The following is a 13,157-nucleotide window of genomic DNA, read 5'->3' as shown; positions in this document are numbered from 1 at the left end:
TGGATTTTTTCTAATTTTGTCTCCTTCAAAGGCTTCGGAGACCTGAATCAAATTTTTTTTAACATACTCCTTTTGAGCTTAAAAAAATGTGCATCAAGTTTGAGCAATAGTTACCAAAGTTACTTTGATAGTTATAATTCCAGAAAAAAATATTTTAAGTGGTAAAAAAAATTAAGCACAGTTAAAAAATCGAAATCCCATGTTATTTAAAAGGGAAATCATTTTGTGTTTGGTGCCACGTGTTATCTTGAGAATTTTTGGAGTTTAATGGTACGGATGTTTATTTTGGAATATGGCGAAGTGATTTAAGGGAGTATATGACTAAAAAATTAAATTTGGTAAATAATGGACACATATTTTTTGGAAATATTAATGTCTATGTACAGTTCCGTATTGCTTTTGAAGTACAGTGTAATGGTAATTTATAGTTTTCTACAACATCTCATGTAATAAACAAATTGTAAGTGGAACTAAAAAAAATCCATACAATTTTTTATCTCAGTTTGTATTTAAATAAATAAAAACACATGTTAAAAAATGTTGTTTTTTATTTGTTAAATGTGGTATGAAAGTTATTTAATTAATTTTTAAATAATTAAGACATTGGTTTCTCGTAGAGATCATGTAACACTATTTAACCTTCGTTGTTGAATATTAAAATTTTCACTTCCATCATTTTCACGCATAAATAAAAGTGTTTTGAATTTTGATTATAACTGTTGTTATACATACATGCATGTGAAAAGCAGACTACACAGAGTTGATGTGTAGTTTAACTTATGTTCTATTGTTTTAGAAGCTCTAAACTAATTATTTTCCAAACTAAATACAAATTAATTTTTAACACAAAACTCAAGGCAATGACATCAATTTAATTGTCGTATCTGTATGAAGTAGGGAATTCGTAAAAAACAAAATTTTTAGTGTATTTCGTACCAATGTAATGCGACTTGTATGTCTCTTGTCACTCTTGTCGTACGTTGGTGCTTGAGTTAAGAAAGTTATTTTTGCATCGAATATGGCTCAATACTGACAATAGTAGTTTTTGCATCGGCTATGAAGAACTACCAGAGTAGGGCAAATGCCTACTTCGAAGGAAGTATTTGCATTGTGCAACACCCATAAATTTTTTAATTTGTATTACATAACGTAAGATACAAAATGTAGAAATTTTTATTCAAGTAAAATAATTAATTACCCTCAAGTGGTTGTATGGTGGATACAGTCAAAAATTTTTTCGATCTTCATGAAGTAATACTGCTTACCTTTAGAATCTAACGACAAAAACATTTTTCATACCTGTTAAAATGAAGAGAGGTAAATATCAAAGTAACTTGCACATTGCTAATCAGGTGCTAAGTTTATTCATGACTGAAGTTCAATTTTGCTACTTTTCGTTATATTTATCCCCCCTCCCATTTGGACGAAGCCAGAAATAGTTTTGTGTAGAAACTTTTCGTAGAGACTTACGACTTACGACGTATTCTAAATTACTGTTCTTATTTTGTGTAGGAAATTTATGTGTAAAAAATTAACGTGTAGACTTAATACGTGTATTAAATTGCCGTACTGGGCTCGTGTAGGAAATTTTTGTGTTAAATCATTGATGTGTAGGATTCCTGCCGAGGTGAACAATGCTACGTAGGAAATATTTGTGCCCTAAAAATTCGTGTTGAATAATATTACGCTGAATATTGGCAATGTGTAGAATCAATCAGTGTAAGGTATATACAGTCTCATACTTTCCTTTTCTATTCAAAACCAATGTTTGTCAAGTTTCGAAATTGTGCTGGAAGCCAATACAGGTATTACTGTATTCGTCGTGTTAACCCAGATGGCGCATTAGTCGGATTTTGGTGGAACTAAAGCCCGACGCCTATTATATAGGTTAATTGTAGTTTAAATTAAGCGAGCGACAGACGGAAAATAAGTAAGCTGTCAGTAAGTATGTCTACAACATGTTTCATCTGCAGCGTACCTAATTGTGAAAGTAAATCGTATGACAATCAATTAATATTTCATCCTTCCCCGAAATATCCACAATTTTGAGACATGTGGTTAAAAAATATAATATTATTGAAACAGAAAGTCGACGTATGTGTGTAGTGAACACTTTTCTAAAGATGACTATTGTGCTGTCAATTAAAATAAAATGCATTTAACATATTTTATTAAACAATTAATACTAAGAACATGAAAAATTAACATTTTTCCAGCATATACAGAAATTAAAAGAAAAATGATCAAACGGAATGCCTACTACATGCTTACACAGACAATCCTACGCAGCCTTCCAACTACATGAACAGTCTACCTATTTTTCAGTATGTTATTTAATTAGACTGCATTTTATTTTATGTGGATCACCAAACAAGTCACTTAATTTAAACACAATCATATCAGATTTACTTTCGTATCATCTTCTTGAGTTACTCCACAGTAAAAAATGTGTTTTGCATTCATAACATTTTCTCCTTCTACATACTACCACATTCTTTCTCCTGCATAATTGAATAGATCAGTAATTTTTATGAAATAACTCAATTCAACATAATATTCTAACATAATATACTCTCAAATCACTGATACATTTAATTCATTCACTTTTAATAAACTGTTATTTAATTTATTTAAAAAATTTACTATAAGGCTCCGTGCATTCTGGCGATCTCAGCAAAGGGAAATTTCTCTCACTCGATGCCGCCACCTGACATAGGCGCATAGCGAACAGCGTTGGGTGAAGAGGATTCCCGCAGTGAAAATTACGGTCAGTAACATGAAAATTACTGTCACTAACATACCAATCTATAGAGTGTTGGAGAAGCGAATAGGCATAGAAGGAGGGGGCATTCCAGAGGTTCTCACCGGTGCTCCCAAATGTGACTGGCAAACATGTGAGAAATAACACAAGCGCCAATCCCCACACAACCCGAAGCGCTTACTGGTCTCTTAATTTAATTATAATAAATTAAATGACACAAGCGCTAATCCCTACACAACCCGGAGCGCTTACTGCTCCCTTTATTTATTTAAAATAAATTAATTAACACAAGCGCCAATCCCCACACAACCCGGTGCGCTTACTGGTCGCATACTTATTTTACAATAAATAAAGTAATAAGGCAAGCGAAAATCACTACATAAGCCAAGGCGCTTACTAGTAGCAGTAATTATTTTTAAAATCATTAAATAATTATTCAAGCGCAACCAGTGGTGACCAGTGAGTATCCTGAATAGTCAGGTGATAAGCACTCGCGTTCTTACTTAATAAATTTTATTGATTATTACAGCGACCAGAAAGCACTCTGGGTTGTGTAGTGATTGGCGCTCGTGTTAATTAATTTATTTTAAATAAATAAAGTGACTAGTAAGCGCTCCGGGTTGTGTGGGGATTGGCGCTTGTTGTATTTTATTTATTGAGTTAATAAACAAAGCGGCCAGTAAGCGCACCGGGTTGTGTGGGGATTGGCGCTTGTGGTATTTTATTTATTCAATTAATTATCAAAGCGGCCAGTAAGCGCACCGGGTTGTGTGGGGATTGGCGCTTGTATTATTTCTCACATGTTTGCCAGTCACATTTGGGAGCACTGGTGAGAACCTCTGGAATGCCCCCTCCTTCTATGCCTATTCGCTTCTCCAACACTCTATAGATTGGTATGTTAGTGACAGTAACTTTTATGTTACCTATCGTAATTTTTACTGCGGGAATCTTCTTCACCCAACGCTGATAGCGAAAAAATATTGTGCATTTGGCAATTTTTATATATCGATGTAACTCATCATATAAAGACTAAATCGCAAAAACATTGTGGATCTCCACGAATTATAAAGTTTTTCAACGTTTGTGAAATTGGTGACAGGCATTTATTTTTTGCCTCATCCGTACCCCAGCTGAGACTTAATCTTAAAAATGTAAAGTACATCTTTTATTATAAAAACTAAGTCCTTGTTGGTCTAAAATGCAACTTATTTTCTATGCGCCTATGTCGGGTGGCGCCGTTAAGTGAGAGAAATCGTCCCTCGCTGAGATCGCCAGAGTGCGCGAAGCCTTGAAGGAAATTTTTTATTAAATTAAAAAAAATATTAGTAAAAGTGAATTGGCTAAATTAATCAAGGATTTGTAAGTGTATTTTATGTTAGTGTACGGTTATACATTTTTTTTTGGTGTTGCCGTATGTACCACAAGATTGAAAAATATAAAATCATAGATCATGACTGAGAAAACATAATATGTATAAGTACTTGCACTTGCGTAAAACTTGAGAAACATATGTGCTGTTTACATTCATCCGTTTGTTCAACAAACATAAATACTTACGTAATGGAACACGATTAAAAATAACCAAGTTATTTAAATATGATCTAGAAGGGAAAATAATAACTGAAAAAAAAATTAGGAATAAAGTTTTTATACCAAGATAAACTCTACATACAAGAAACACGTTTTCTTTACAATTCATATCATTCAGACAACTATTTTCTTTAGTTTTGGCATTTTTATAACTATAAATAAGTCACAATGTCAAAGTTTCAATAAAAATGGGTTTATATTTAAAATACCATTGTCCTCTCATAGCCAATTAAATGTATGAATCTGAAGCTAGCCGTCGGACTTGGCCAACGTACTATATCGAGCACCCTTCAAAAATACTTTTTTTAAAAGAGACAAAAATTAAAAATAATTAACTTTTTCTACATCCTCAATACCAAATACCAATAACTATTTCATGTCAGGAACTTAAAACAGTTATAAACAATGGAATTCAATAAATGAACCATAGAAAATACGCAGGAAAATCGTGTTCTATTAAAAGGTGTCTTACAACATCCTTCCAGATTATAAAATTACCAATTAAATTGGATCAGCGTAACTCTGTGTACCTACAAACAAAATCTTATGCGTTTTATCTCAGAGAAATAAGTAATAATAATGTTATTAAATAAACAAATAGACAAAATCTTCGAAATCATCAAAATTTTCGTGTGATATCGTCTATAAATTTAATTCTAGAGAAAAAAAAATGTAAAAACTTACACAGCTCGTCTTCATGTTACTATCAACAATATTTCATGCAATTTGTGTCGGTAGTCAGCGCCCCGGGTCATCGGGTGACTGGCGCTTGTGTTATTATTCAATAATAAATTATTTAATAGAGCCGCCAATAAGTACCCTGGGTCATCGGGTAATTGGCGCTTGTGTTATTATGTAATAATAAATTATTTAATAGAGCAGCCAGTAAGTGCCCTGGGTGATCGGGTAATTGGTGTTTGTGTTATTGTTTAATAATAAGTTATTTAATAGAGCAGTCAGTAAGTGCCCTGGGTCATTACGTGACTGGCACTTGTGTTGTTATTTAATAATAAATTATTTAATAGAGCAGCCAGTAAGTGCCCTGGATCATCGGGTAATAAGCGCTTGTGTTATTAATTAATAATTTAATTATTTAATTGAGTGGATAGTAAGCACCCCGGTTTATTGGGTGATCGGAACTTAAGTTATTAATTATTATTCTATTATTTAGTAGAGCATCCAGTAAGCACCCTGGGTGATTGGGTAATTTTCGCTTGTATTATTATTTATTATTTGATTATTTATTAGAGTTGCTAGTAAGCGCCCCGGGTTATTGGCTTTAATAGCTTGGGGTTAATTTAATCATTTATTATGAATGAAATTCTGTTGAGTTATCTGGGTTTTGGCGTCTTGTGTCCTATAGCCAATTTGAATTTCTCGTAAAGTTTGGCGGCCACTTTTGAGAGCGCTGCTTACGATGTGTTCTAAATTACTGTTCTTATTTTGTGTAGGAAATTTATGTGTAAAAAATTAACGTGTAGACTTAATACGTGTATTAAATTGCCGTACTGGGCTCGTGTAGGAAATTTTTGTGTTAAATCATTGATGTGTAGGATTCCTGCCGAGGTGAACAATGCTACGTAGGAAATATTTGTGCCGTAAAAATTCGTGTTGAATAATATTACGCTGAATATTGGCAATGTGTAGAATCAATCAGTGTAAGGTATATACATGGTACTACGAGTTAAACGAGCCCCATCTCGAAGGGTGTGCCTTAAAAAAATTTTTTTAATAAAATGGGGAAAAAACGGGATATTTTATTCGGATTCCCTCGTATATAAGAAGTACTTGTACTGCGTGTAAAAAATGCACGCTCTCTAATACCTATGATACAACCAGCTTCGGTTTAATGCTTGACGCGGAGCAACAGTTTCCGCGTAAATTATCATTCACGGCTCCGCAAAATCGACCGGATCCCGCGTTATTTCCGCGTCTCTGGTTTTACGAGTATTAATTATCGACGCGCACGGTTGAGACGGTCGAGTATGGATGTACAAGCAGTAGGGAATATTGTCTATTTGGAAAAAAAAGGCCATGCCCAACTGACGCGCTTTCTGCTCCTGATGTTTTCTCGCTCGTTGCGGTTCCTCTCTAATAATAAAAGACGCTACACACAGAGGGTGTCCGCGAGAGATCGTTAAACACGCTACCGGTCAGATTTACGATTCCTATAACAGAGCCTACATACATACATACAGATCTCGTTCCCCCCACTCCGCAGAATTCATCCTTTTTTTTCAAAACGTAAATTATTTTCCTCTTTCTCTTGACGCTTCGGTTAACATGTCTGGGAGAGGAAAGCAGAAAATGCAGTTTTCGCAGGCGTTTCTTGCGTTTTTTTTTTTTTTAAGTAATCAAAAAATTTTCAAGTAAACTGTACAAAGTGTAATATTTTCTGATAAATTTTAACAAATAGAGTTTTATTACTATTATTTTTTTTGTGGAAAATTCAATAACCTTCCAACAGAGACATTTAAATTTTTCACTTGAAAAATAATGAAAAAAATGTCCGTCGTCAAATAGTTATCTTAAAGAAGCTTATCACTACAACCATATTTGTAGGGCGAAAATTAGCTGATAACATCACTCATGAGTGAAAACAATGACCTTACAATATATCACGGTTCGCTACAAAAACAACAGAGAATTATCGAACGCGAGGAGCCTCTGGCTTTGGAAATCTAGAGATTACATGTTAAAAAAATTGGGATCAAAAATCATTCGAATTTTTTACTCATCACCACTTTAGTGTAAATTAATTTCTTACTATGTAATTGTTTGTTGGTCCACAGTTGTTTTTCACTCATTTAATTTTAAGTTTTGGTGAAGTTAAATTATTGTAGTTTAATTAAATAAATGGCACAGACGAAAAGCATAAAGAGAAAAGAGAAGAGTTTTTGTATGTAGTTTCTGGGCAAAGGACCAAATGCTCACATCCTAAACTATTTAGATCATTCAATTTATTATTTTATCGTTGTTTGAAGGATTTATTAATGGATAAATGATTGGTTTTTATTAAAGCTAGTAGTTATCGGTGTTTTTTTTTAAATGTATTTAATTTCTTTTTTGTAATAAAATATAAATTTTCGAGTATCAAGTTATTTAACAAAATTCAACAGTTTTGAGTTATCAACTCCAACGTTACATGTAAAAAAATAATATATTAATACCATATATAACGCAACGTTGCTTATTCTAACTATTATTACATAAAAAATATCAATTTATTGCTCGGAACAAGAAGTTTCCAAGGAATCAACCGTTTTACGCTTCGATTCTATCTTTCTTTCCAACGAATCGATTTTTTCCAAAGAATCTCCAAATAACTTGAGCAGCGTTGACGGGTGATTAACAAAAAATCGCTTGCACTCATCAATTTTCAGTGTTTCTTTGTGGTTTTTTATTATGAAGCGAACCGCGTAATCCAACAAACTTTCAACTTTATATTGTTGTGAAAATTTTAACCTAGATATCAAGTTGTTGACATCCATAGTTTTACTCAAATACGTTACGTAATTAGAATTTTTGGATAAACGAAGTTTGTTGGATGAAACAAAGAGCTCCAGTGCAGTTTTTAATTTCGATAATCCATATTGGTCTTGACTCACTAACATAAGACTGTCAACAATGTTGTCCTCATTAACATTAACCAGCAAGTAATTTTTGCACATAATTATCAACGGTTCGACCTCCAAATAGTGCGACAGCTTGAACAACTCGTGAGGATTTATGGATAAATCACAAGAGTGAGTGTAGATGTAATGAAGCAATTCCTTCACCACCACAGGATCCCACTGATCCAACTTGATCATGTTGGTTTGTTTTTCAATCATGTCTGCATCAATCATCTTGGCCAACACTTTGCTCCTAACTGCAAGTATACCTTTGTGCACATGAAACACTTTATCTTCCACACACAGTTTCCAGTCCGAATGAGTTTCTCCCGACAGTAGTTCTCCCAAATCCTTAGTCAGCTCGTTATGAACGTCCTCTGGCACAAAGATTTCCACATCAGCATCTGATAATGGGTAACAAAGAGTTGAGTCGAAAACCAATTTTTCTTCTGATGCGTAATTCATTTCATCGATTTTATCAAGTCTGAACAAGTGCTCGTATTTTGGTGACTTGTTGAAATAAACTGATAGCTTGAAGAACTCGCTCTGGATGTGTGATGGTTTTTCAGTGAACCGTAGACTGAACTTCAAACGGTACAGATTACGATGACGATCAAGGGCACTTAGTTGCATTTTGATAAAAGATTCGCTGCCAATTTTATCAAAATCACACACTTTGAGCGGTGTGTCGTGGACAAGATTGCACAAATGAACTGTGAAGATGTAACCGCCCTGCTTGACAGCTTGATTATAATTGTATCTGGAACAATTGAGCGAAAATTTTTTTGTCGTTTTAAGGACTTGATGAGAAATAACGTATTGCTTCCTTACTGAGAAATACGAAAAACAAATGTGGCTAATAACAAAGTGTCAAGTTAATATAACCTACTTATCTTGATAATTTTCAAATAAAAAAAGGTTAAACTCACCTGGGGAGGAAACGTCCACGGCGACGCAACATTGTGTTACTCTCAGCTCTTATAAAAGAAGAGAAAAATAAACTGTTAATGCAAATTAAATCAACTGTAGATACGGTGTTTACTCAAATCTAAAGTATTGGCATGTGCTCTACTGTTTATAGTTATTGACAAGGATTACCAAGCTACGCCCCGACGAAAACAAAATTTTATTTTCCAATACCGCGCGGATGTTGGTTGCGTTCGATTTGTGCTTCGCTCCGCAGGGGGGGGGGAGGGTGCGCGATACGATGGTTTTGAACATGTATACAGTGAAATATTGCTTAAATATTGTTGACCAACGATTTTTCGGTAACTGTTGTCAATGTTTTGTAGTGCATCAACCGAATGTCTTGGACCCGAGAGTAGTTGACCGCGCGTTTATGGCGGGCCATTTTTTCAGAATAAAATTATATAACGGAAAATTAAGAAAATCCAAAACTAGAGCAAAAATTTAAATACCATGAGTCTGCATAACTTAAGCTTCGAAACCTTATAAATTCATGAGCATACAAAATCCAACGATGCAAGGGATGGCTTTATACCTGTAATGTGGGATAAAATAATTCATAATAAAAACGAAAGTAAAAGGCAACGAGTTGCAATGTATGTTTGTAAGTAGTAAACAGCTGATTAAAATATTGACGCGATGGCTATTTCGGATACACGATAACAGTTTCGAACAAACGTATATAAAATTACTATACATACACATAAACAATAGCCATATACACAATAGAACTTTATTTACCAACTTAGTTTCTCTTATCGTGCGAGCGCGTGACAGAACTCCTCGGGAAAGTATGTAAATTTGAAAATGGTTGAAAAACTCGGTAACGTGCAGTCAATGATAAAAGCATCACGGAAATTACGCATAGATTTCTCTTTTCTTCACCAATGACTCGAATGGGTAATAAGTAATGGAAGTGATTTTTATAGGAGCAAAAAGTGTGAAAGCACGCACGACCGCACTGTAAATTCGATGGGTATAATAACATTGCGCGACGCGATCAAGTACAGCCTATATAGTGAAAATCGTCGTTGAGGGCGACAGCGCGTCGAGAGAGGAAGAAATCTCCCGTATATACGGCCTCCAGCGTGTATTACACTCGTAAGTACGTTTCTCCGGTGCGTGTGGCGGTAATCGTCTTATTAAATTTCATCGTCCCTCCTCGCTTTTTCTCATTACATACACGTACTCTCCCGCGTGCGTCGGTCAATCATCGAGGAAGAAGAAGAAGAAGAATATTCCCGCGATGTACACGTTGGAATCGGGCTGTCGGCAAAAAGATGCTGGCACGGAGAAAGACTTGAAAATAATAAAGGTATATGATTGACATTTTTTTTTTCATTCATAAAAGTGTGGGTAAAATATACAATTACTGGCAGATTTGGGCACAAGTGTTTTTAAAATATTGTTTTTGTTATAAATTTAAAATAATTGTTTCTTAGCCAAAACAAAACACTTTATTCCAAAAATTTGAAAAAGGATTTAAATACTTCATTTATAAAATACTCTACAATCAACTATAATATCTGAAATGTGTTACATTTATCTGCAACAAAAGAAATGCTTTCCCACATATTGTATCGTGGATAGCGGTGAAAAAAAAAATTCTCTCTCAAAGCGTTTGAGAACACAATATTATACAATGATCGGCCCATGAAGTCTGATTACAATACATATCTCATGTTACTAATTAATAAAAAGAAGCAATAATAATAAAAATAATGAAAAAAAAGAAACGTTTTGGTTCGCCAATCAATCCGAGCAATAAAGTATTTCTTTCCATCGGTGCTTGTACACGACTGATGTCTTACACGCAAAAAAGGCACGCGCCCGCTTCTGCATCTCGCAACGCATGTACATTGGCGAAGAAAGAGAGTACACGTAACCGGTTCGTCGGAAGCTGGGACCGGCGATACCTACAACACATGACGATATTAAAGGGCGATCTTGATCCAGGACGTCAAGTAATTTCTTCCGGGTCTCTTCGTCTTCGCGTCGCGCGGCGGCGGCGGCCTCGTTCTTTGCCATGATTTTTACAAGCCTCATCGGATTCTCGGAGACAATTATTCGACACGTTACACGTGAGTGTATACACGCGCTTACCCAACGTGCCGCCGGTGTGTCCTGGTTTTCTTTCTTTCCTCCTCGAGCGCATATACATGCCATTGAATGAGTATACTTACCACCATACCGTGTATACTTGATTTGCCGATGATCACAGAGCAGCTCTGAACTGCGATGGCTTGCATTTTTAAGGACTGGGATTTGCGTATGGCTGGCTAATTCGAATTTTCAGTAGGGGAAATTAATTTCTTTCTTTTTTTTTCTCCCCTCAAACTTTTCAATGGCAATGCACTGCTGTTTCATCATTTTTTTTTTTTTTCTTCATTTTAGGATCACAACGAGCTGCCAACACCATATTAATTTAAAGAAAAATAATTTTGCAGGTATAGCACTTGTTCGTTTTCGCAAATATGTCGGTTCGACATTATTTTAATAGTCGTTTCTTCAATCCATGGCCAAACTTTTTGTTTCTCCAGTGCGAAACTGAGTTACCTATACATCTAAATCGGTATCGTTAATAGTACATACTTTTGCGGCGGTACGTACAGAGTATATACGTCGATCGGCTGCAATTGTGTGTCAATAATGTGTCAATTTTTCGGAACCGATTTTCTTCCTTCCATTTTTACTTCGGAAAAAAAAAACAAAAAAAAATGAATAAACTCGTCCCAGTAGCGCGTATTATCACGAATGAGACGCATAAATCAAAAATACGTCCCGTAAACGTGCTTCGTTATAACGCGCAAGTATAATATACCTCTTGTGTATATTAACATTACGCGCAAATTGCGATATATATATATATAGCAATTATGTGTACACGTACATGTACATCCGCGGGCGTGTGCGCATTTTCGAGAACTACCGTCAAAAGTAAGTACAGGGCGCGCGCGCTCGCCGCGTGTCCACGATATTAATGGCACGGTTTTCATTTTCGCGAAACCTCTCTCCCCGAGAGAGCATCGGATGTCAAATTAAGCAGTCGCAAAAAAGTGTGTCAGAAAACCACTCCAGAACCCGAGTAGTTTGGAAGCATTTGCGTCCATTATACATGGGTATGAATATTACATATCGATACGTGAAAAATGCCCAATCTATTCTCCTCCCGTGTCGTAAATATCTATACCCTTTGAAAAAGCGCGTCGAGTATATACACAGAGTTTTATTTACATTATGAAAAAAAAAGGTTGGAGGCAGGTGACGCAATCAATTAAATAACAAATACCGGTGGTTTCGAGAAAATCGGTGCGCCCGGCTCGCACCACCCAAAACGCGGGCAATCGGCGCATTTTGGCCGAATCTATCACCGCGTGTATCATCCAGCGAAACGCAATGCCGAAAAATAACATCATCCCCGATCCGATCGCCGCTCTTTCGAAGCACCACCACCTCCTTCGAGCAAAAATCATCCGATTTCGAGTGCCCGGTGAATTCGGGTCAAGTCCGCGCACGCACGGTTTATTCCGACCGTACGTACCTACAATGTATACGCATATATATATATAACACACGTTGGAATCGATCGGGAATCGCAAATTGGCCAATTACCATATGCGCTCGCTGCTCGTTTGTATGGGTGTGCACACGTATAATACATATATATGTATATTACCCACACGTGCAGCGCAGCGTGAAAAGCCCGTGCAAGAGCGAATAAGCGCGCGTATATGCACACCTGACGCGTTACAAGAGGCAATTAGGCGCAAGAGTGTTTCTCGAACCTCTCTCTCTCTCTCTCTCTCTGCAGTTACATGCACGACGACGACGACACGTAGCACGTGCGCGCGTGGTAAAACGTCAAGGGAGAGTAAGAGAGGGAGGGGGTGGGGGGTTTATTAAAAAGATGACGGGGAGGTGGGGTATGGAGGTTTAATTGAAGGAAACTCAGCTGCCTTATTTCGGTGATTGTTGCCTTTTTTTTTGTTGATTCAACGCGCGTGGCGGGCTTTTCGCGGTGGAAAGGAGGAGAGCGCGATGACGGATATTTACTTATTATCACATCAGGGCAGAGGCGTGGGATATATCTTTGTTGATAAGACGCGTGATTGATCTTGTTGCGAGGGGATATTCTTTTTTTGATTATCGACAAATCCGAGTGTTGAGAGATTCGTTGGAACGTTTTTGTTTTCGCATTTGATTCGGTACCTATACAAAGTGGCGTC

The 13,157-nt window shown here is 36.1% G+C and overlaps 1 protein-coding gene across 1 annotated transcript; it reads right to left on the bottom strand.

Annotated features, from left to right (window-relative positions):
* Positions 1-7,575: 7,575 nt before the first annotated feature.
* LOC149374350 (uncharacterized) lies at positions 7,576-9,020 on the bottom strand. Its single transcript, XM_089594044.1, has 2 exons — positions 8,895-9,020; positions 7,576-8,725 (listed from the first exon to the last, which is right to left on the bottom strand). Exons 1-2 carry the CDS (start codon positions 8,924-8,926, stop codon positions 7,576-7,578), a joined length of 1,182 nt encoding a protein of 393 aa, XP_089450170.1. The 5' UTR covers positions 8,927-9,020.
* Between the last annotated feature and the right edge of the window lie 4,137 nt (positions 9,021-13,157).

The sequence above is a fragment of the Copidosoma floridanum genome, unplaced genomic scaffold (genome assembly GCF_036245765.1).
Source record: "Copidosoma floridanum isolate Cflo_tuat_1 unplaced genomic scaffold, Cflo_Japanese_pri ptg000020l, whole genome shotgun sequence".
NCBI classification, from domain to species: Eukaryota; Metazoa; Arthropoda; class Insecta; order Hymenoptera; family Encyrtidae; genus Copidosoma; species Copidosoma floridanum.
This window is presented reverse-complemented; position numbering and strand designations above follow the sequence as displayed.

Bases quoted from the DNA above. Each gene is read 5' to 3' on its own strand.
- LOC149374350 (XM_089594044.1), bottom strand. From the start codon at position 8,926: ATGTTGCGTCGCCGTGGACGTTTCCTCCCCAG. The intron at 8,726-8,894 runs GTGAGTTTAACC...CAATTGTTCCAG, and splicing joins CGTGGACGTTTCCTCCCCAG to ATACAATTATAATCAAGCTG.